General features: G+C 31.3%; 2 protein-coding genes across 2 annotated transcripts; one reads left to right on the top strand and one right to left on the bottom strand.

The window, feature by feature from the left end:
• Positions 1–16,171: 16,171 nt before the first annotated feature.
• On the top strand, positions 16,172–18,821 carry LOC112295384 (ras-related protein Rab7). Its single transcript, XM_024546899.3, has 6 exons — positions 16,172–16,422; positions 17,134–17,260; positions 17,532–17,678; positions 17,861–17,941; positions 18,136–18,281; positions 18,398–18,821. The coding sequence occupies exons 1-6, from the start codon at positions 16,370–16,372 to the stop codon at positions 18,462–18,464; spliced, it is 621 nt and encodes a 206-aa protein (XP_024402667.1). The 5' UTR covers positions 16,172–16,369; the 3' UTR covers positions 18,465–18,821.
• Positions 18,822–19,446: 625 nt separating this feature from the next.
• On the bottom strand, positions 19,447–23,646 carry LOC112295374 (uncharacterized). The gene is made up of 5 exons (XM_024546888.3): positions 22,322–23,646; positions 21,217–21,924; positions 20,957–21,067; positions 20,224–20,603; positions 19,447–19,979 (listed from the first exon to the last, which is right to left on the bottom strand). Exons 1-5 carry the CDS (start codon positions 22,799–22,801, stop codon positions 19,772–19,774), a joined length of 1,887 nt encoding a protein of 628 aa, XP_024402656.1. The 5' UTR covers positions 22,802–23,646; the 3' UTR covers positions 19,447–19,771.
• Between the last annotated feature and the right edge of the window lie 1,098 nt (positions 23,647–24,744).

Below are 24,744 nucleotides of genomic sequence, written 5' to 3'. Positions count from 1 at the left end.
TAAGAGAAGTGTGGAGAAAGATAATTCTTACTTCCAACACTCTTTACTTAAAGGTCGTGGTTTGCTCACCAACAAAGCAACTTCTACCTATTTGATATTACATCCGTTTCTACCTCATCTTATTAAAGCCTCGCTAGTACCACAATAACTTACTTTACTTCTTTGCTACCTTTTTTCTATTAGCAACTTACTATGCTTAAACTTTATGTAGTTGTAACTAAGCAAATACTTGTTGTTCTTCAATACTTCCACTTTGCTAATATTCAAAAGGCTTTTATTTCTAATCTCTGAATCAAGTAATGATGTCCATCCTTAACTAATGCCATTGTAAGTACATCAGTAAGCATGTCATTTGTAGCACAATACTTCATATCTATTATTCCATCTTCAATCTTCTCTCGTATGAAATGATGTTGAACATCAATGTGTTTAGTTCTTGAGTGGTGTTTTGGATTCTTGGCAAATGCTAGACATCCTTGATTGTCTCACATAATGAGAGTTGCTTCTAATTGCACTAGACCAATGTCTTTTAAGAGTATCGTTATCCAACAATAGATCGATTTGTTAGAAGAGGTGCCAATCTCCATATACCATTATGCATAAGAGATTGGTACTATTCTTCCATAGCCTTCTCTTATTTCATTGCATCTTCTCACTTCATAGCATCACACAAAGACAATGGATCAGCAAGAAGAATAACATTTGCATTTTCTTCACTTACTTGAGGGAAGATGTGATCCTTCCACCATTCGCCACATTGCTTTCTTTCTCTCAATGGATATCTCCTTTCATTGATTGAAGAACATTCACCTTGTTCTAGTCTTTGTTCTTTTCCAACTTTTAAACCTTGTTATTTCTCACTCAATGGTTGGTATTCTTCATCATTATTATCATCCCAATCTTCAACATCTTCATTTCTTTCATTGCTGGTCGTAGCAATTGTAAGAACCTTCATCTTTTCAACCTTCTTTGGCTTTTCGTCTTCATCATCTTTATTGTCTTCATTTTCTTGTTTCTTTGCTGAAGTCAAAGATGTATCCACAAATACACCATTACTCTCACTTGGACACATCTCCAAGTGCTCACAAGCACTCTTGTACTCCAAAAATTCAACATCACCACTTTTGATGATCTTCTTGGTTGTCAAGCACATTAACATATATGCCTTAGTACCTTCACAATAACCAAGAAACACACACTTTGTACCTTTTGCATCAAGTTTGGACCTCATACAATCTGGTGTTTTTACATATGCAATACAACCAAAGGTCTTCATATGGAAAATGCAAGGTTGTGTCCCACTCCAAGCTTCTTGTAGTGTCATTGATGCAAGTGCACTTGTTGGACACCTATTTCTTGTATACACTGCATTCACCACAATTTCCACCCAAAACTCATAGCCAAAGTTTTGAGCAGAAGCATGCTCCTTACTATCTCTATAATGGTTCGATTTGCCCTTTCAACAATACCATTTTGTTGTCGAGTGTATGGAGTTGTAGTTTGTCTAGCGATTGCTTCATTCTTCAAATAAACATCAAATTACTTAGACATGTACTCACCTCCATTGTTCGTATGCAACACCTTGATCTTGCATTTATTTTGGTTCTTTACAAGTGCTTTAAACTCCTTAAACCTCTAAAAGCATTCACTCTTGGCTTTAAGAATGTAAATCCAAATCTTTCTTGAATAATCATCAATGAAAGTAAGAAAATTCCTTGATCCTCCAATACTTGTGTTCTTCATAGGTCCACATACATCACAATCGACACTCTCCAGCAACTTAGTAGCACGTGTTGCTACACTCTTTGGAAATGAGGCCCTTTGTTGTTTGCCTTGTATGCATCCTTCACATGCAAGTTGTTTTGCATTATGGCTTGTATTGCCAAGATTTAAGCCACTTACAATGTTCTTGAGCTCTCTCATGCTCTTCACATTCAAATGGCCAAGGTGACGATGCCATATATTCAACTTGTCTTGGTTTGATATAAACTCAGCAAATGCGGCTACCTCCACTCCATTCACCCTCTTACAAATGATGTAGAATAAATTTCTTTCTTTCAAGCCTTTGAAGACCTTGTCTCCACTCAATGTTCTTACAAAACATCCATTCTTATCAAATTAAACTTTAAAACCTTCCATTACAAGTTTATTCACTGAAAGTAGGTTTTGTTTCATCTTAGGCACATGAAAGACGTTTTTTGAGTCTGATCCCATTGATTTGTCCATTCACAACCACCTCCACCATAATAGAGCCAATTCCAATGGCTTTATATATACCACTATCTGCCAATACCACGTTTGATGCTGGAATAGCCTTATATGTGTCAAATGAATACTTATAAGGTATCATATGCTTGGAACAACTTGAATCCACAATCCATCTTGATATGGGAGTCCTAGAGGTCCTATTTATTGTCGTGAATGCATAATCTTGTCCTCCAAACTCATCTTGCATACTATTTATATTCTCTTTCTTCATCTTTTTACCTTTGTAGCAATTTCGAGCAAAATGGCGTACTTTGCCACAAATGAAGCAAGATTTGATATTATCTCGTAGATTTGAATAGTTGTCCTTGCCTTGACGTGAATAGAGTGCTGAATCTTCACTTTGAGGCTTCTTTTCTTTCTTCTTGGTTACTTCATGGGTAAGTCTTGTCGTCACATAATCCATTGTAAGCTCTTTTAGCTTGATGGACTCCAATGCCACAATAAGGTAGTTGTAGGATTCGGGAAGGCTTATTAGCAAGGTCATGACAATATCACTTTCTTCTAAAGGCTTGTCAACAATTGCTAGTTGGTTTGCAAGAGCCTTTACCTTATTGATATAAGTCATGAGGTCTTCACCTTCTTCCATCTTGCAAGTAAAGAACTTCCTCCTTATATAGATGATGTTGGATAAGTTTTTGCTCTCATAGATATTGCAAAGAGTCCTCCATGCTTCCGGTGGTCCTTTGTAAGATATAATGTGGGAGAAGTTGGCTTCATCCACATTAGTTGCAATCAATCCAAAAGCCTTTTTTTCACGACATTTGAACTCCTTCTTCTCTTTTATATCAGCATCTTTGCTTGGAGCCTCTTCACTTTCATCTACAATATTCCAAAGATCCAAAGATGCCAACAAAAGCTCCATTTTTATCTTCCAATGGTAGAAATTGTCACCTCTAAACTTCTCAATAACTCTCAATCCTTCATCCCTACTTGAAGCCATGTCTAAAAAAGAGTTGTAACAAAATAGATTGTAAGAAGAAGTCCTAATGCTCTCAAAAATGAGCAAGAAGGTTTTATTGCCTTCGAATCGAAGAATCCTTGTTTGTGAACAAACTAGTGTTTTTACTCTCAAAAACACTTGCAACTTCATTTTTAAGACTTGTCACAAATCTGATGACTTATCTAAGTGTCTCAAATCTGATTTGCCACTCTAATATCTCTCTTATGCTCACAAATCATCTCTATACACTATAAGAGGCCTTTTAAGCACAATCAGTAATTTTAGGACATGAAATCGTAAAGTTAGATTATGAAGGATCTATCTCAGCAAAAGCACAATGCAAACTTTGTCTATAGGTGAAAAACAAGAAATTAATACCAAAATGCTTTTAACGACAAGTAAGAGCAAACTATGATTTAGATTTCGATCTGAATCTGAAAGATAGGTTCTTCCAAAGCCTAACATCAGCAACAACAACTTGATCTACTCCACACTTACAAAACCACTTCAAAGAACTTCAAAAACTACTCAAGTAAATATGAGTGGGCCCATAACCTATTGAAAAAAAGAAGTCTAAAAGCTACAAACACTTAGCATCAGCAAGGATTGTAGTCTATGAGAAGTGTGGAGAAAGATAATTCTTACTTCCAATACTCTTTACTTAAAGGTGGTGGTTTGCTCACTAACAAGGTAACTTCCATCTATTTGATATTCCATCCATTTCTACGTCATCTTATTAAAGCCTCGGTAGTACCACAATAACTAACTTTACCTCTTTGCTACCTTTTTATTATTAACAATATATTATGCTTAAACTTTATATGGTTGTAACTAAGCAAGTACTCGCTGTTCTTCAACATAAATGACACAAGGTGATCCTTCTTTTGCAGCATGCAAGAAAGCTCTTGTACCTATAAATATAAGTTTAATTATACTAGACTTATGACTTTCTACTTGATTAACTACACTCTTAGTTATACTTTCAAAAAATTCAAGACTACGAGAAGTCCAATCTATTTTAGGGTTATATTTTTTTTGGCCATGATAAACCTAAAATGATTGGATTAGAAGGAGATCTATTGATATTAAATATTATAAAACTACTATGACCATTAGTTGTTTTTTCTATAGGAAGGATTTTATGAGTAACATCTCCTGAAGACAACAAACGACCATCTATGATTTCTACATGAACATGTTCAGTTTTTTTTATTAAAAATATACTATGTCTTTTAGCAAATTTTTTATCTAAGAAATATGCTGAGGCTCCTGAATCTAGCAAGGGAGAGGCTTTGAGATATTTAGGTCTTAGAATAACATTTATCGTAAAATATGGAGAGGGTTCTGAGGAGAGAATAGGACCTTCTCTAGGCTTTGTACAAGGTTCCAACCACACGGTCCTTATTGTAGCTGGGCAAATTTATTTTTCGGCATGCTATCTCTTTTGATTGCCATACTCCTCATTTTATAGTTGCATCATTTCTTTGGGCAATGTTGAGCAGTATGCTTAGATTTTCCACAATATAAGCACCAACCTTCTTGACGACGACAAATCTTTTCTTGTTCAGTAAGAGGTTTGAAACATACTGCATCAATTTGCATATCCTCTATTGCCAAATGTATGTGTTGAAGAGATGTTGGTGTTGCTATTGAATTGTAGTTATGTTGAGGTCCACTTTTATGATTCTCAAATCGAAATTCAAAAAGACGATTGTCACACTTTACAACAAAGTCAATTGCTTGACTCAATGTTTGAGGATCAAGTAAGTTGAGCATTAATTTTTTTATCTTATATTGTAATCCGTAGAGAAATTGGCTTATAAGTACAACATCATCTCACTTGATATGAGTTGCAAGTTGTCAAAATTGTGAAGCATACAATGTTACTGATCGATTGTCTTCTCACAAAATACAGATCTTATTGGTTGTAACACGAATTACATCATGTTCTCCATACATGGATCGAAACTCCCTCAGAAAAGCCTCTAGATTAACTATTATTGGATCTCGTCATTCAAGAAAAGATGAAAACTCTGATAGTGCTGAACCTGAAAGAAGCATACCAATGAATCTAACTTGCAATCTTAGAGGTTGTTAGCTTTGAAATTGAAGTTCAATCATAAGTTGTACTTGATTGATAAATCCTCAAAACTTTGATCTGGTGCCATCAAAATTCTCAAGTAAGGCAATTCTTGGTTCTCTAACACTGGAAGGGTGTTCCACCATAGGAGAAAGAACATGATTTGGTGCAGATGTTGAAGCAGCTCCAATCATTTCTATATCTTCACTTCCTGCCAATCTTGTTGCTCCTTATGGTGGTAAATTGAGGTGATGCATTGTAAGCACTAACTCCCTGAATTGCTCTTGCATTTGTGCCATTGCACTCTTCATTTCAAGAAGTTCTACCATGATAAGACTTAAAAAGGAGAAGATGTCTAATATCGCTCAAGACAAATACAAGAGAAGATTTGAGAATAAAGAAAATACTAAGGACAATATCAGTTTAGAAGAGGGTAATCTACAACTTTTAATATGCTTATGTCTTATCAAGAAAAAGGGGTAATCCACTCTTAATCAAGATTAGACAAAGCTCTGATATTATAAGTGTACTCTTGTCAGTATGTCAAGGACAAGAAAACGATAAAGACAAATAAACAAATGAGACTTCTCTTATAGAAAAATAACAAAATAGCAATAACTTGATATGTATATTAAGAAAGAAATTGGAATGGCTATTGCCAAAAGTCAAGAAAACTAGAGACCCTTGAAACTAGACTAGAAGCAAGAAAAGAATTGATAAGAGTGAAGAAGGCTTCACTCTTGTTTCTATATGTACTATCTAATTAGGGGCTATATGGCAACGTTGTATAGGACCTCCAATATGTGTTGACTTTGTAGGATACATGCCTTGACTTATAAGGCAAGTTTTTCTATGTGTGGGCCACATAGTTAGTTTGGACTTCAAGCTAACAACATGTGTGGCACATGGCCAACTTGTTGACCACGTTTCTAATTCCAAAAACTCAATTAAAGACACCTATAAAGTCAAAGCAGCATCTATGAAGCTTCTAAGAAGCTTTCATTCTAAATACTATAGAATCAACTTACTTTTACTTACTTTTATTTACTTCTACCTATTTATACATATAATTATTGGCTTACATGCATATGTCCGTGACAAAAATCATATAAATTTAAGATTGATATGATAATAATAATAATAATTATTTTTTGAACTTTATACATCATTTAAATAATATTAAATAGTTTTTTAATTTAATATTTTAATTTAAAGTTAAGATCATGTATATGATTTTTGTTTAAATTTTTTGATGATAGATTTTTTAAAAGAAAAAGAATGCTATTACAATTTTTTATTTTGATAATTTTAATATTTTTTATTAAATATAGATGATAAATAAATTTATAAATATTAAATTCTAAATAATATCCATAATTAATAGAATATTATTGAATAAAAATTATATTGAATGACTATGGCTAATTTTAATTAATGAAAAGAACTTTGATAATTATTCATATAAAATTGATAGTATTTTCAAAGTTTTTCTTTGTACTCAATACAAAGATTTTAGAATAGTTATTCCTGTATCCAAAAAAATAAACAAAAAAAAATAAAATAAAAAAAGATTTTTCATTAGTTTCTTATAAAAAGCTATCTAGATTTGTTTGTCTTGTTTAATAGAATTTTTTAACATTATAGTATATTTCTAAGCAATATATAATCTATATACATATTAGTTTTAAAGGTAAATTTCTTATTTTTTGTTCTTTTTTAAAGTTTTTAATATATACTAAAAATAAAATTATCTTAGTTGTTGTTTATATGATAAGAATAATGATAAAAATATAAAATTTTGAAATTGAAAGATTTATGAAATTATTGATTTTTAAAGTAAAACAACATCTTTCTTTGTATAACATTTTTTTATTTTATTTCATTATAATAGAATCAAATATCTTAATATAATTTTTCATTACTTCAAGAATATAAATATGTTATTCAAAAGAATCAAATTTTAAAATGTCCTTTTGATTAAATAATTTATATTTAAGATAAATTTTTATTAATAATTTGTAATAATCTAGGATTTATCACAAAATAGATTTATTGCTTGTAAGTAAAAAAATTTATGAGTATCTTGAAGATAGAATTAATCAATATTCAAATTTCTTTGCAATTTGATTAGTCTTCTTTGTATAAAAACTTAAAGATTGTTTTTGGATGTGTGGAAATTTTTACATATTAAAGAATTTATTATATTTTTTACTAATTAATAAATTTGAGATTTTTAATCAATCCAGTAAAACAAAAATATACACTAACATAAATTTCTAAAAAAATATGTAATAATTTCACCATTAAAAAACTTTCAAATAATAAAAGTTATATTAAACCAAAAACATTATAAACTATAATAGAATAGATAATTTATTAAATTTCTGAATACATGTAGTGTTTTTTGATTTATTTTCACATCTATTTGATTTTATAAAAAAAATATTATAATTTAGGATTTCACATATAAATATAAGTTGTTAAAACAAACTAAATTAGCCACAATTATAAAATAATATTTTAAGGATTAAAAAATAAAAGGTATTAAATAAGAGTTAAAATTAAGATGTGTTATATTTTTTATTATAAAAATTATTATTAACAGTTATAGAAATTTGATATTACAATTTAAATTTTAATTTATATTTAAAATTTGGTCTATATATATATTTATTTTTATTTTTAAATATTAAGTACCAAGAAATCTTAAATGAAGATAAAAATATAAAATAACACCAACAAGAGAGAAGTTGCCTTAAACTTGCTTTTGTATATGTTAGTTTAAAAGTAATTTTGTAAATATTTCTTTAAAGTAATAAAACTATTAATTTAATGGTAATGTGCTATAAATAAGAATTAAAATCAATTAATTGAATAAAAAATATTATTTTTTTAATAGAATAATATGTGGGTAAAATTTACCTTTCAGTCCAAATATAAAATGGCCTCAGTTAAGAATTTCTTATAATTAGTGGTGTGAAGAGAGAAAAACAAATAACAAAAATAAAGTATAAAAAAAATTTAAAAAGTGAAAAAAAATATAACCAAGCAATTACACACTTTAAAACTTACTCTTTATTTATTCTCTAGATTTTTATTTAATTAAAAATTTAATCAAAAAATTTAAAATTATGTTTTTTAATAAGTTGTTTTATGATCTATTTAGTAACATAAAAAATATGTAAATCTAATTTACTATAAATAAGTTATAATGATTGAAAGATATAGATTAAATAATTAAAAATCAACTAAATAAATTTTACCACAATGATAGAATATTGAAAGATTAAGATTTTGAGCCTCATTAATGTAATAAAACTTATTTTTAATAAAATCTTAAAAATTACTTTATAAATTCTTTAAAAAATCTACATAAATTCTAAATATGATTTTAAAATTTACATAATATTTTTATAATATATAAATTTTTTTATATTCTTATTTTTATTGAAATTTCATAATAATAAAATAAATTTAAATCAATTATGAATCTTATATCTTATATAAATAAGTAAAAAGACATAGAATTCTTTTTCATATTTCTTTGAACTTCTCACTAATATTAAGAGGTTTACTTATAAGTGATATATGTAGATAGAAGGCCGTTGTAAACATTGATTTTGAAAACTAAGCATTAAAATTTAATAGTAATAAAGTATTAAATCAACTAAAATAAATGCTTGCAAGATTTATTAAGACACCATTTTAATGATTTTTTCTGTACGAAGACTATTTCAACTTAAAAATACTAATAAATTCTAAAAAATACTTAAATAATCTAATAAATTCTCTAATATTAAAACTGTTATGTCTAAATAATATAAAATTATATTATTAACCAGTCCACCAATCAAAATATTGACAAAAAAAAAAAAAAAAAAAAAAAAAAAAAAAATTAAAGGAATTTTTTAGTTTTCTTAATAATAGTTAATAATACTTAAAAAAATATGGTTTGAGTATTTATTTTATATTTAAGGATAAGTCTAAAGAATAAAAAAAATATTATTAATATTATACCATCATCTTTTAAAATGTATATACAAATCAAAGTCTTTGATATGATTTGACTTTTTAAAAATTCTAAAAATAAGCTTGGTGGTTTATATATATACATATATATAATCGCTTTTATAAAAGTCACAAATTTTCATATTATTCTTCTGAAATATTTTATTACATAAATATAATTACAAAAAAATTAAAAAAATTAAAAAAATCATAGATTTATAATAAAATCTATTAAAATTGATGACTATTGCGGTTTAAGAATAAATGATATTTTAAATATTCTATGTAATTGATATTTTAGAATCTTTGATTAAGATCAAAAATTTTATGATTGTGTAAGTACTTTAAAAAAATCATATTTTAAGTTACCTAAAGTCTTCAAAAACATAATTCAAAGTTATATCATATTCAAATTATTCTAATGCTAAAAACTCATATTGAATTCAAAGACATATAATTGTACTTGCTTGTTTAAAAGATCTGAACATCCTTTAAAATAGATTATATCTTTAGTGAATGCAATTATATAAATCTAAATTCGAAATAAAAATTGTAACAAAACTTATTTTTTTATAATGTATCTTTAATCTATTCTTTCTTTATAAATCATTGATATGAGTAAAATCAAATTTATAAAATATATTCTTAGTATTCATTTAAAAGTAATTTCTTAAGTCTAAAAATCATAGAATATCTTATATAATTCTAGGATTTTTTGTAGTTTTAATAGACATTATCTTTTTTGTGTTTTTTGACAAAAATATTTTTACACTCTCATTTAAGTTTTAGAATTTTAGAATTTATTTTATCTTATTAAATAAGCTATTAAAATAATTTTAAAAAAATTATATACATATATATATAATATTTTTTTTAAAATAAATTAGAAAGAATCTAATAATTTAAATAAATATTTTACACATCAAATAAAATAAATAAAATATATAATTATGTTTATAAGACTAAAAATTATTATATTATATTTAAATTTTGTCTAAATATTTTAAATTATAATCTTTTTTAAATATCATTCATTAATATATACTTATATATACACACACACATATATATATATATATATATATATATATATATATCTTCCTAGCTGAACTTAATTTAATCTAAAGCTCAAAAAAATTAAAATAAAAATAATAATAATTAACTTTTAGAATCCACAATTACTTACATACATTTGCAAAGATCTAAATTTTTTAGTGACAATGAATATTGACACTTTTTTTTAAAGAAATCTGAATAAAAAATAAAATGTTTTTTAAATTTTACTTTAAAATAGTTATTCAAGACAACTAATATTTTCTCTAATATATCATGGATTCGTCTAAATAGTAAATTACCTTTCTTTTGGAGGTCAATAGTGCTACAGTAAAGATAATTTTTCATTAGAATTCTGATTTTTTACGAATAAGTATTAAAATTTCCTCTCTTACTTTGCAATGATGTTAAAAACTTTATTAGGAGAAATATTAGGTTTTGGATAAATATATTTTTTTTATTGCAACTTACATATATTTTATTATTTTAACAAATAATTTTTTAAAATATTTATAATAATAAATAAATAAATAAAAATAAATATTATTATAAGGTATTTAAGTTATGTAAATATAGCACTTTTAAAATTAATATATATATATATATATATATATATATATCTATTAAAAATTATAAATTATTTTATACTAAGATAGTTTTTTAATCTTTAACAACTACATCTACCAATGGGACTTAATAGATGACATTCTAATATAGTAAACTAAATATCTAAAATATCTCTAAGTATATGGATATTTTATTTTATTTTTTATATTAAAGGAATCTTGTGATATTTAATATCTTTTAGCGAATAAAAAATTATAAATTTTTAAATTATGTATTATAAAAGCATAAATTATGTAGATTTTAGATTCTAAGCAAACTTATTTTATGTAATAAGAAGTGAATTTGAATAACAACATATAACTTTTATAAGATTATGTAGTACAAGAATCAAATTCTATTATTCATATACATTCTAATAAAGTATATATATATATATATATATATATATATATATATATTTTATGTTTTATAATTGCATAGCTTTGTAAATGCTAGTTTAGCATTCTTTTTGCCACTTGAATATTCTAATTCCATCACATATCTAATTTTCTTTTGAGCACATCAATCTTAATTTGCTATGAGATATCAATTGAGTTTAATACAATAAGTACCAAATTCTAATCCAACTTCTTGATTATGTTGCCAATACTTCTTAAATTTAATTTGGAATGTTAGCAACAACATGACTCCAATAGAATAACTAATTATCTTTAACTAAGGAATTTAGTTTTCTCTAATTGTTGCCAGTTGTAAACTCTTTAGTGACAATTCACTTCTTTTTTGATATGACCTTGTATATGTATTTAAAGCATTCAAAGGTACTTAATTTAGGAAAAGATGTTTAATTCCCCAAAACATGCAATGTTTCTAAGTTGATAACATCTCCTTGATTAGAGTATGTTTCCTAGTAGGATTCTATTACCTTTATTTGTTCTTAAATTATAACTACTAATTAATTTGTAACAACCTAGTTAACAATCTATATTTATCTAATGACCTATTAGTAAGCTATTTAAGAACTAACAATCTAATTTAGGAATATTTAAAAAAAATAAAAAATAAAAAAATAGATCTATTGGCCTAAATACATAATATTTATACTTAGAAAATATTGAACTATATATATAGATATTTTCAAAATCTAATAAAAAACTTCTTATTCATATCATTTATTATTATTATTATTATTATTATTATTCTTGTTTTTTAGTATAAGAATTAAAATTATGTAATATTAATCTTTAGATCCTTTATTTTTTATTATAAATTTTGAATAGCATAGCTGTTGCTACAAGAGTTTAAAACCATTTAAATTCAATCGTATTGCATTTTTTTTTAAATCAAAGAATTAAGAATCGTTTTTAATAAAAAGATAAAATAACTAACTTAGTACTTAAAGACCAAGTAAATTTATAGCAATTATTTCATGTCAAATTTTATTTTGTAATAAAACCAATTAAAAATTATTACATCATTGTTAATTAGTTTAGTTAATTTAGAATGAGACTTAAATTTGTAAGATCCAAGCAATAGAAAAAACTTATATCAATAGGATCTAGATTGTAAAGAAAACTTCGACAAGGAAGTTTTGGATAGTAGAAAAAAAAAAAATGAATGGCATGTGGATAGTAGTCCAAGGTGAATCAAAAATATCTAATTTACTTAAGAACCAAATGCCTTCAATTGAATTAAGATTTAGACTATTAAATATTAGTTAGAAGAAAACTATTTAATTCACTTAAGAATTGGATACTTTAATTAGATCACATTAGTATAGAAAAATAAACTAATTTTTTAGGCCAAAATAGCTAGTAGCTATAATTAAATAGAAATAGTATAATTTTACAATAAACTTAGATTAAAGAGATTTTGTTGATTTGGTATTATTGTTATCCCATTTAAACTATTTGATGCAAACTTGATTTTAATGTTGTTTTTTTCTTTTTTCACTTCTTATACCAATCAATGCAATACTATTACAAACTATCTTATAACTATAGATGATGCAAAATTCTTCTTAATCAAAGTTTTATTTCAAATTATTTTATTTAATAAAAGATAATTGAATTGAATTGTGCTGATAACTATTTTGGATTCACAATAATATTATTCGTACACTTATTAAATTTTATTATTAAGTTTTAATTGAATCATTTTAGGATTTCACTTACTCCAAATTGCCAAACTTTGGATTAACAAAAGTTTATATTACTAGAATCCAAACATGAGGCTCTATGACAAAATGTCCAAACCTTAGGCTAAGAAACGTAAGATTTTTTGTATCCCATTCTCTATCAATCTTGTATCTTCTGAACTTAATGATTCATTTAGATAAAGTATCTTTTTAACTAACAAAATTTCTAAGATTAACAATCATTCTACTTAATATAAATTTCTGATTATTAAAACTATTAAAATATTTATATGTATAAAAAATAATTAATTTGTTGTAAAAAAAATTGTATTGATTATTATATACAAATCAATTTTTTTCAAAAAATATATCTAAGTTTTTTATATTATTTTTTTTTCTAAAAATAAAAAAATAAAAATGATATATTAAATATAATTTAATTAAATATAATTCAAGATACTTAGGTTGAATAACTTTGAAATTAAAGATTAGTATTTATTTGTACTTAATTAATAAATTTAAAATTCTTTAATAGATTTCTATAAAAAAATATTTAATAATTTTTTTTTTGATGCTCTAATAAGAAGATTTTTTATTCTATCACAATTTAGAGTAATATTCAAAAAATAAAAAAATTATTAAATATTTCTTAACATAATAATAATTATATTATAAATCTTATACAATAGATATTTCTAATCTAAGTAATATAGTGAAAATTTTCATAAAAGAATATATTGTATTGATGTATATGTATGTATATATATATATATATTCACTTATTTAAGATTTTAAAATAAATATAGCAACTCAAAACAAAACTTAAATTGCATTACAATGATTCTATTTAATTTTAGTTTTTAATTTGATATTACTCTTTATTTTAATAAATTATTATTTTTATTGTTACTAATATATAAACTCCATTTTTTTTCATTTTTTACATCTTCATAAATTATTTATTTCTTTTAACTATTAAGAAAAAATATTTTTAAAATTCAACATGAATATCTATGATTAATAGTTAAAAAAATAATTTAATAAAGAAATAATTAATAGAAAAAAAAATAATAAAATAATAATAAAAATATGTTTTAAATTCAACACGAATATCTATGATTTTATTATTTATATTTTATTTTAAAAAATCTTTCATATTTTAATTTTAAAAAATTAAATGATAAATTTTTATTATTATTTTACATCAAGGATGTTATTATTTTTATTTGTAATATATTTTCTTGAATATTTTTATAATTTCTTTTAAAGCAATAGTAATAAATGAGATTATAATCTTTTAGCTTTTGATACTCTTCATTATAAGTTCAAAACAAAGTTTAGCTTCGTCAATATAAAAAAACATAACAACATGATAAATGATTAAGAACTATCAAAATTTATATATAGCTTACATTTAATTTTTATATATTATAAATTATAAATTATTTATTAAATAAAAAACTTTACTTGGTTTTATATTCTAGTAATTAAAGTTCGTAGTGTTAACAAAATAAAAAATTTAAACACTTTTTTTATAACAACATGTTAATTGATTGTTGATATATATATATATATATATATATATATATATATATGGATGTGTGTATATATATTCTTGAGGGATGATAGAAATTAAGGTTATTAAAATTTTGGAAAGATTTCATATTTAGAATTTACAAGGCCTTTAGATTTTTATTTTAATTATTAATTTTTAATATTAATTAAAAATTATTATTATGTTTTCAACATAATGAGGTTTTAAAAAATATTTTGATAAATTATTATAGAAAAATTCCACAATTTTATTAGTGCTATCTAATATAGTGGAAAATTTTAGTTTTATTAATATACTTAAAACTACATTTTAAACTTGATCTATAGTATAAAATAAGCTACTTTATTTATTTTTTATTTATTTACTTAGTTGTGATGAATTTATGCGAGTTTTTGTAAGTTGGCAATAGAGAAATGTATCATTTTTATGTGCATATTATTTTAAGGTAAGAATATATAAATTGCATCATTACAAAAATAAGTATTACTTTGTTAATTTTTTTAAAAAAATATTAATATCATTTTTGCATGGCCATAAAATAACTTCATCCAAAATCTATTTTAATTTAAGTTCGTGTTTTATATTCAATTTATTTTATTTTTAATTGTAATAAGATAAAAAATATTGGATATTTTTATTTAATTAAAGAACCAAAAATTTCTTGTTCTTCATTTTCTATTTAAAATCAAATGTTATTTATTTCTGTTTTGAATGATCTACTTAATTCATATTGATTTTTAAAAAGAAAGATAATATTTACAATCTATATATTGATTTAAAAACATAAATATTTGATGCAATAAATTCCTTTGTGAGTTATTTGTGGATATATATATATATATATATATATAATCTTGCAAGCCCATAAGTGTATTGTAAATATCCTATAACTTAATCCAAGATTAAAATCAATTATCTAATCTTAGAGCCCATACTTTTTGTTACTAAAAAGACAACACCAAAAACCATAAAACTTCAACATCATATTATTGTTGGAAAAGACTACATTGAAGAAGGCTCTAAACCAAAGGCTTAAGGCAAATTTCACATCAATATTAGAAAAAGACACAACCTAGAAGAGGGTTCAAGAACTAACTACCCCAATCTAAAGGTCTTAATTTTATTGGAAAAAAAGAACAAAACAAAACAAAAACAAAACAAAAAAAAAACAAAAAAACAAAAAAAAAACAAAACAAAACAAAACAAAACAAAAAAAAATAAAACAAAAACAAACAAGAACAAACAATCTTGACCAGGGTGTCTAAAATCATAGACTCCGAGCCAAAAAAAATCACATTATGATGGGAGGGAGAAACATCCAAACGGAAGAACCGAAGAACCCTAAATCAAAGGTGATGGTTTTGATAGAAGACAAATGAATGGTAGAGGTAAGGGAGGGAGGGAGTGGGGCAGAGCATTGAATGCCAGCGCACACAATCGCTTTTTGGAGTTCTACCAGCGATTGGGGAGCCAAGTGCCCCGCTCTCTCGCTCTCTCTCGAGACAGCAGCTTCTTCGTCTTCTTCTTCTTCTTCGATGATGGATGTTGATGATGCATCCATCTTTCTCTCGCTCTCTCGCTCCCTTGTCGCCAAGCCAAGCCATCCTTGCGTTGCGCTGCGTCGGGGTTTCAATTCGATCTCTCGCTTCCAATCGATTGCCGTTGTGGATTTTGCCTCGCACTGCTCAGAGTTCCTTTCTGGGTTTTTGAGTGGGTAAATTTTTAGGTCGCACGTTTGGGAGAAGGGCAGCACAGAACGCAACCATGTCGGCTCGTAAGAGAACCTTGTTGAAGGTCATCATCCTCGGCGATAGCGGGTACTGTTTCCCGTGTTTCCGATTCTGTTTTTGTGTGGAGTTTCGATTTTTATTTTTATTTTTTGTTTTTTGTTTGAGTTTTGAAGTGGGTTATGAGTTTGTGAAGCGGCGTGTGCGGGATGTGTGCGTGGAATCGTTTTTCCGGAGATGAGGAGGTTGCTTTGAGGTGTCATTTGCGGATCAGCTTATGATAAGCGTATTGTTGGTCTGGATTTTTGGAACTGTGAGGGTGCTGTTATTGTGGATGGTTTGGATCTTGTTGAAGTATGATTCTTGCAGAGAACCTTGTCGAGAATGTTTTTGTTTTTTTCTGGCTGTGAATTTGTTGGTGTTCCAATTTTTCCTGCCAGCTTTGCAGAGATATTGCTCCTTTCGTCTATCTTGGCGAGTTTCTTTTTCCGTGTTTGATGAATATGCTAAACGAGCGCCATATTATTGAGGTGGCTAGTTCAGAGTTTTTCGTCGGAGGGGTCTATGTATGTTCGTGCACAAGCTTTTGAGCAAGTAGTTGAATACAAATTGTTCGAGTGCTGTGGGGTTAATTAGTCGCCTTGAGTTCTCAAGGCTGCACAGATCAGTTGAAAAGTCCTTATTGAATGTACGTTCGAGTGTGTCAGGTCTTATTGTCTTCAATTCCTTTGAATAACGTGCTCTCTTCCAGTTTAATTGAATCTCTCAGCTTCTTTTCTTTTTTAAAAAAAATCGTTGCAGGGTTGGGAAGACATCGCTGATGAATCAATATGTTAACAAGAAGTTTAGCAACCAGTATAAGGCCACGATTGGAGCAGACTTTTTGACAAAAGAGGTGCAAGTCGAAGACAGACTTGTGACAATGCAGGTCCGTAACTCCCGCATACGATGACTGTCTTAAGTACGTTGGTTTTCAAAGTTGATGTAGTGTGAATGGCTTCCATTCTCTGTGCTGGTTGGATGAATTGGATTTATTATGTGGATTTGAAGGATTTCAGAATCTTTCTTTTCTTTGCTTTTTCTTTTTCTGATGTGAAAAAAGATGAGGAGGAGGGTCTTTGGTCCAGCTTTTATACTTGTGACTCATTCCGCCTGTTCTTCCTCAGTTCTAATATTCGCACGGCTTGTTTTGCTGACAGATTTGGGACACAGCCGGACAAGAGCGGTTTCAGAGCCTTGGCGTTGCCTTTTATCGGGGTGCAGACTGTTGTGTTCTTGTTTACGATGTCAATGTTATGAAGTCCTTTGATAATCTGGACAACTGGCGGGATGAGTTCCTGATTCAGGCAACTTTTACTCTCCGTCTGACAGTTCCAAGAACTTTTATATCTCCTTTTATTACATTCATTTCTTATCATTGACGCATTTGAATATTCCACTCATACAATTGTTCTGCCAAATCCTATTAAACTACGCTCTCCCACCCCGACTAGAATTTTGTGTTCAGTACTTGTTTTGGCTGTTTCAGGCAAGTCCATCGGATCAAGAAAACTTCCCTTTTGTTGTTCTTGGCAACAAGGTGGACGTAGATGGTGGCAACAGTCGAGTGGTTAGCTTACTTGATCTTAACCTTTGGTTCAAGCTACGAATGGATGCGGCAAGCATCAATTTACTCATGTTCTAGGTTATTAGCATTTCAGACATGATTTCATTTGCTGATGGCGAGTATCGTTTTAAATGTGATAAATTATACTATTTGTTGAAAGGAACCTTCATTTTTCTTCAATTTTATGGACTGTGTAGGTTTCTGAGAAGAAGGCTAAAGCATGGTGTGCAGCGAAAGGAGGCATTCCTTATTTTGAGACATCTGCCAAGGAAGACTTCAATGTAGATGCGGCATTTCAGGTTATTGCTAAGAATGCATTGAAGAACGAGACAGAGGAAGAAATGTAAGTTACCATTCCATTACTGTAGTCTTTATTTTGCAGATTACCTTCTCTACCTAGGCGAAAATAAAGTCAGGGTATGGTTTTAATGAAGTGCAATTTCTGGCATGTGGTTGCAGTTACCTGCCCGACACAATCGACATGAACGCCAGCAGGCCACAAAAAGCTTCCGGTTGTGAGTGTTAAAAGAACATTCGAGAATCTTCCAATGGTGCCAGAGTTGTCCAGCTAAACAGTGGGGTGATTGATTTTCAGGCATTCATGTAAAAAGCCAAAACCTGTCTCAAGTGACGTTGTATGGTCCCCGAAATCTCAGATCGTGTTTTACACCAATGCCATGGTAGTGTTTTTAGTGGTGGGCTAATCGTGCAGATAGTTGACCCATTGTGTAGATTGTTGTGATTTGCTTGGGATAATGGTTTCAAGCTATAGTGGAATAAGGAAAAACAGATTCTGGGTTGGTTCTAATTATTCCTTGTTGGAAATGCTTACTAATTTTTTGAACATATCAGTAATGTAAAACCAACACTTGTAAAAAGAAAATGTTTTGTATCATGTTGAATAATGTCGGGAATAACACTCTTTCAACCTTATCAAAACCATTGTAGAGAATCTTGCAAATTGTATTAGTGGATTGTTTGAATGATACGAAGTTTTGTCTTCTTCCTGTTCGACCACTCTGAAGTGCCTGTCATTATCAACCATACAAGTGGAAAGAGAATCTTACATACATTCACAATGTTGAAGACAATTTTGTGCAGCATGCTGAATAATACGAAAATGGAGGCTTATATTTGTATCATCAATAGCACACAACGACAGAACATATAAGTGATGGGATAAGTCGGCTCGTTAAGTCAAGCGATCCGCGACCGCATGTTGTTCACCAACATCCACATTGTACGGCCAGGCAAGACAACATTTCCATTCAAAGTGAATATCTGCTGTAGTGACTCTATCACACATGCCTGTCTTGGGTCTACCCATTAACTGAAGGCATTTCAACAAATGCATACATCCAAACAAATATCCAATTTTTCTGGACCACACATCTCCGTTCTAGACACCAGCATCAGAAACGATTCGAAAGATACCTCCCAACAGTACAAAAACACCACGAAAAATTCTATAATAATAAAAATTCCTAATGCACTCGACGAGAATAAACTTAAGAAAGAAGTTCAGTCACCATTTTGAATAAACAATGCGAAACCTTACCGGTTCAGGAGAGCTGTAAAGCTCTAGAACCACAACCACCACTCCCAGCCTTGGCTCATGCCCGTGGCTGACTGACTCGTCCTTCGTCCTCCACTTGAAGTTCGTTCTAATGTACTTAATCTACAACACTATTTATGTGTCCTATCTTCGCAGAACACAAGTGGCTCCTGAACGTATAACTAGTCATCCTAAACTGCTTTTAAGACAGGGCAGATTCTTATACAACCTTGCGTAACCTAAATGATGAAACTCAATGAGGATCGTAGCTAGTTGACCTAAGCCATGGCCATACGCTCCACTCTCATCACGTCAGAGTTAACTTGTGAAGCTGGGTACCGCTGATGATTATTAGCGGTAAAGCCAGAATTGCGGAGCGAGGGAACTCTGGGCTGCCATAGCTTCCAAAGCCTGTCATGGCTTGCAGTTACGAGGAAGTCTGCCGTGGGCGACCATGCCACGTCGAACACATGATCCGAGTGTGAGCTGCATTGATGAAATCCACCACTTAGACAGGATTATGATATGCACTGGTCATAAGTGAGCTAATGAAAATCATTACCTATGAAATGATAGAGTCCCATCCACATACTGTGTCACCCAGGAAAATAGAACAACAAACACAATTAATAACCTCCAACAGCCTCAACATTTTAACCTATATAGACATCAGAATACACACCATATGATGAGGTTAATCCTAAACGCTCTAAATCAGAGAAACACATACCTGAGTATCTGAGCACAATCCCAAGTAGTGGTGTCAAAAAGTCGGACCGTGGTATCTCCCGACGTTGTAGCCAGCAGCTTGCCATACGGTGAAAACACAACACGTTTCACTTCACCTGAATGTGCCTTCAGCACAACTATTGGATGGCCCATGCGCAAGTCCCAAACTCGACAAGTTTTGTCATCGCTCCCTGTCGCTAAATACGTTCCTGAGTCATCAATATCTACACCTATAACATCTTCTAAGTGACCGCGAAGAGTTTGGACGTCTTCACCAGACCGGGGGTCCCAGAGTTTAGCGGTGAAGTCAAAAGACGCTGTAGCCACTAAATGACCTCCACCGGGCTGGAAGCAAACACCATAAACCCCATGCCGATGACCCTAAAAAAATAAGACAACAACCGAATGATACAACATGGTCAGCATAGAATAGGAAACAGCTTGAGTGATGTACGACACCAATTATTCAGCACCTGGACTTCAGGGTGCAAAGCACGATAGTTTACATCTGCTTTTTCACATCGCTTGTGTAATTTGGCAGCAGATACAGCGGGAAAAAACCATCAAAAAAGTATCATTACATACGACGAGAAAAAGAATAAATTGCCACCTGAGTCCTACCCAGAACCAAAAAGCGGAACAGTAGTCAGCAGAGACACTTTAGACTTTGATAAAACAACGATAAGTAGTCTGTGCAGTACGTACTCAAGTTTCAATGTAACCACAATTCTTACATTCAGAGTAGTGATTGGGATCCCTTTTTCAGCATCCCAAATCATGCTCGTAGCATCGTCTGACGCTGTTGCCAGAAGATGCGTACCTGGCTTGAAAGACAATCCATTAACCTGGATTACAACATCCAACAACAACTATTTATACATTCGTTGTATCTTAGAAAGAATCGTACACATTTTTAAGCTTAACACAAATGACTGACGCAACTTTTAAAAATTTGAAATTTGGTACATAGATGAGATTCAGGTGAGATGAAAACCTCATCAGTGTGGCCTTCGAGTACACGGAGGCATTCTCCAGTATCTGTGTTCCACAGGCGACAAGTCTGATCAGAGCTAACAGTCCCAACAAGATCTCGCTTAGCTGGAGAGAACTTCACAGCATAAAGACCCAGCATATGACCGGAAAGTACGGCGACTTCGTCTTCGAGGTGTACATCGTATACACGACATAAGTGGTCCCAAGAAGCAGTGGCCACAAGGTTCCCTGATGGATTAACTGCAATTCCATGCACAGGACCCATATGCTTAGTGAATGTGTGGGCAAGTTCCCATTTAGAAGCACTGAGTCGCTCCTCAACTTTTGCTGGAGCTCTCGACCAGCCTCTGACCGGAGGGTATCCTGTATCATTATAGCCAATCTGTGATATGTTCAGACTGGTAAGATAACTACCCATGGCATTCATCTCACTTTCTCTGTCTAACCCCTGAAGGCGACTGTCTGAATAGTAGCTGCTATCCTGAGCGTCGTAGTCAAGGTCCCAACGAAAATTAGATGCACCTCCTCGTGGTCGAAATCCCATACTCATCGCTTGTTTCATTGCTTCATTCTCGTCAGTCAAGGCTTGAACTCTTGTTGATAGTTCTTGCTTAATTTTCTCAAGCGCTGCCACTTGGACCCTAAGCCTTGCTCGCTCTACCATAACCTGTTGCCATCTCTCAGCAACTTTACTCAACACAAACTTTACCTGCATAAGTAGTAAGGAGATTGTATAAGACAATACGATTCAAAATAAAATTCATCCTTGATCTGTTGCTTACAACCATACACGCTGTGCTTCAGTGTAGAAAAACAAGCTATAATTACTTAAGAAAATAGGTAATGCACGAGCCTTGAGAAACACTACGGTTCGATGACGAATTCTTGAAACAGGATACTATCGCACCACTCCTGAGGAAGCCCAATAGGCCAAACCAGACATACTCATGTCTAAGAGAATTGTGGACTAAATCCAACATACCGGGAATTCAAATCCTCGAGCATTTCAGTTCTAGTAGAGACGCTTGTACTCCCATGTTTCCAAGCCATGCTAAGCACTATGAGAGGTTCAAATGCCTGTAATGGATACTCAAAAAGCCACCAACCTGCACATCTTCGTTGTCGCAATTTCTCCGCTGCAAGCAGTCAGCTACACGACTTCGATCTGCACTTGCCCCAGCTCCCTCTGCACTGCTCCTACCTGTGGAGCTTGGTTCCCCTCCCGCAATCTGAATTGCTCCACTTTCTCCTGATCCACTGGTCCCAACCCCACTAGATTTTGCCCCGTTCGGACTATCGCGCACCTGCCCATCCTCACATCCTGAAGTCCCTACAATTTCCCCTCGGTTTTCGCAGATTTCATCGTCGAATCCAAGAGAAGGCGATTGCAATCCGGCATCATGGTCGAATAGTGCAATCAACCTAGAAAATCCTGCTACCGGGTTCCGACAGACTGGACAATTCGTTTCCGTACGAAACCAGATAGTTGCACAATCGTGACAGAACACATGGCCGCAGGATGTAATTCTAGCTTGCTTGCCTTGTCCAGAGGCGCTTTCGAAGCATATTTTACAAGTGAGACTCATGATGTGTCTATCCTCTCCGCTCAGAACACCGTGCAACACCCCTCAAGCATCGCAGATTCAGAGTCTCTCACCCACTTCACTGATGGGTATTTGGAAAACCATGTTCGTGACTAAAACTTGCACTCAACTAACAGCCTCATCAATGCCAGTTTACGCTTCAGCCGCAAATCTTACAATCTAACCTTACACACTACAACGACACCTTCAGTCCCCGGATAGTCCGTCCTGTAACAATCTACCCTAGGGAACCAAATCAACGCTGCAAAGCCATGAAAACAAGTCGGTGCCGATTACTTCGACAGTACGACATCAAGAGACGCCTCTAATACAATGCAAACGTTCACTTCACCGTTAAATTAAATCCAACCCTAAACTCCCAACACCGATCAACCACAGTCCACACCCTCCCAGCACAAACCACGTCAAATTCCTTCAACTACAAACTCGGAATTATTACCAATTCCCACAACTTCACGCAAATTAACGTAAAATCTTAACTCCCAATCCAGCACTCAACCTTTAAAACTTAGCTTCCTCATAGAACTTAGACTCGCCTAATACCAATTTTCGATAACATCCGCTGAACCCGAAGCTCTCAAGTCTTAAACTTCGAACCGCCTCAAATATTCCTCACTCCGAATCCACCAACTCCACCGCTCTAATGTACCACCATGGCCAGACCAACATTCCAACGTCAATCATCAGCCCCATCCCATGTTTGCCTACCCAGTACTCGAGTCTCAGGCCTTCCACCCTGTCCTACTCCCAAACCCGACGAATGCGGGATGATGTCACTGAGTTTCTGGCTATGTTAGGCATATTCACAGTTTGGCAAGCCCGATTAGAAATCTGGTGAAACAATCCAGGAACGCAATGTCTGTCGACCTCGTGTTCCAACCCTAGCAAACCCTAAAATCTGCCTTCGACGAAGCAGACCTCCACGGAAAGAGGACGGACCGACCGCCCAGATTCGGTATCACGTGTCAACCTTTCATTTGCAGACCTGGAAAAGAATATCATAAGCTCGATTAAAGAGCCATGCGCGGTGCTGACGTGACCCCTTGAAAATTGTTCCACCTCCCTCCTGTGAATTCCTGTGTGACGTTGTGGAAGCATATTTTGCACATCTACATGACACGGAAGAAGAAACCTCACCCATGTTTGAGAAAACACCGCAAGAATAGGATTGGCATGTGGTTGAGAATCTGTCTCGTTGAACTTTATGAGATTGTCCCGAAAAATCACATGACCAGGAAATTAATACGATAGATGGAAACGAGGTGATAGGTGGTGCAACATGCTACCAATAACGGTAAAATAGTTTCTTGTTGTCGATCAATGTGGAAGTGATTCTCAAAGATGGCAGCACAGAACGCTGTTAAACGAAACAATTATCCTAAACCCTAAAACCTGGTTTAGGGTACACAAGCATTCAACGAACATGAACCCAGTTTTCGAATGACGCTGGCTGCAACTGTTGGCCACTTTGAAGGTTCCTGAGTGATCCTTAGGAATCCCAAGGTTGAGCTAGAGGGAATCACTGAACCGATCCACCAAGGTAGGCCCAGCGCAGAACACACGTGGATTTGCATTGATCATGTTTTTGTCCTTTACGATTGGCAGCAAAAGCTTTAAAAAGTGAGTAGAATTGAAATCGAGATCGACCGAACCAGCAACATCAATGTCGTTTTCCGATGTGGTCTTCGCATTCAGCAACCTGTATGCAGTGATTTGCGGAGCTAGAAACCATTTCATAAAGGTGTACGCATTCAACAAGTCCATCCACTTCAGCAACGGGGATGTGCCTACCTGCAGATATAGGTGGCACGTATCATTTGATACATGCATTTAAGAGTTTCATGAGAAGCTCATCAACCCCTGTTGAATGATGTTTTGTATATAGATTAATAGTATTCATGTAAATGAGCCCTTTTGAAATCGAT

The sequence above is a fragment of the Physcomitrium patens genome, chromosome 2 (assembly GCF_059467195.1).
Source record: "Physcomitrium patens ecotype Gransden chromosome 2, ASM5946719v1, whole genome shotgun sequence".
NCBI classification, from domain to species: domain Eukaryota; kingdom Viridiplantae; phylum Streptophyta; class Bryopsida; order Funariales; family Funariaceae; genus Physcomitrium; species Physcomitrium patens.
Note: the sequence above shows the minus strand (reverse complement) of the source record. Positions and strands in the feature narration are given on the sequence as shown.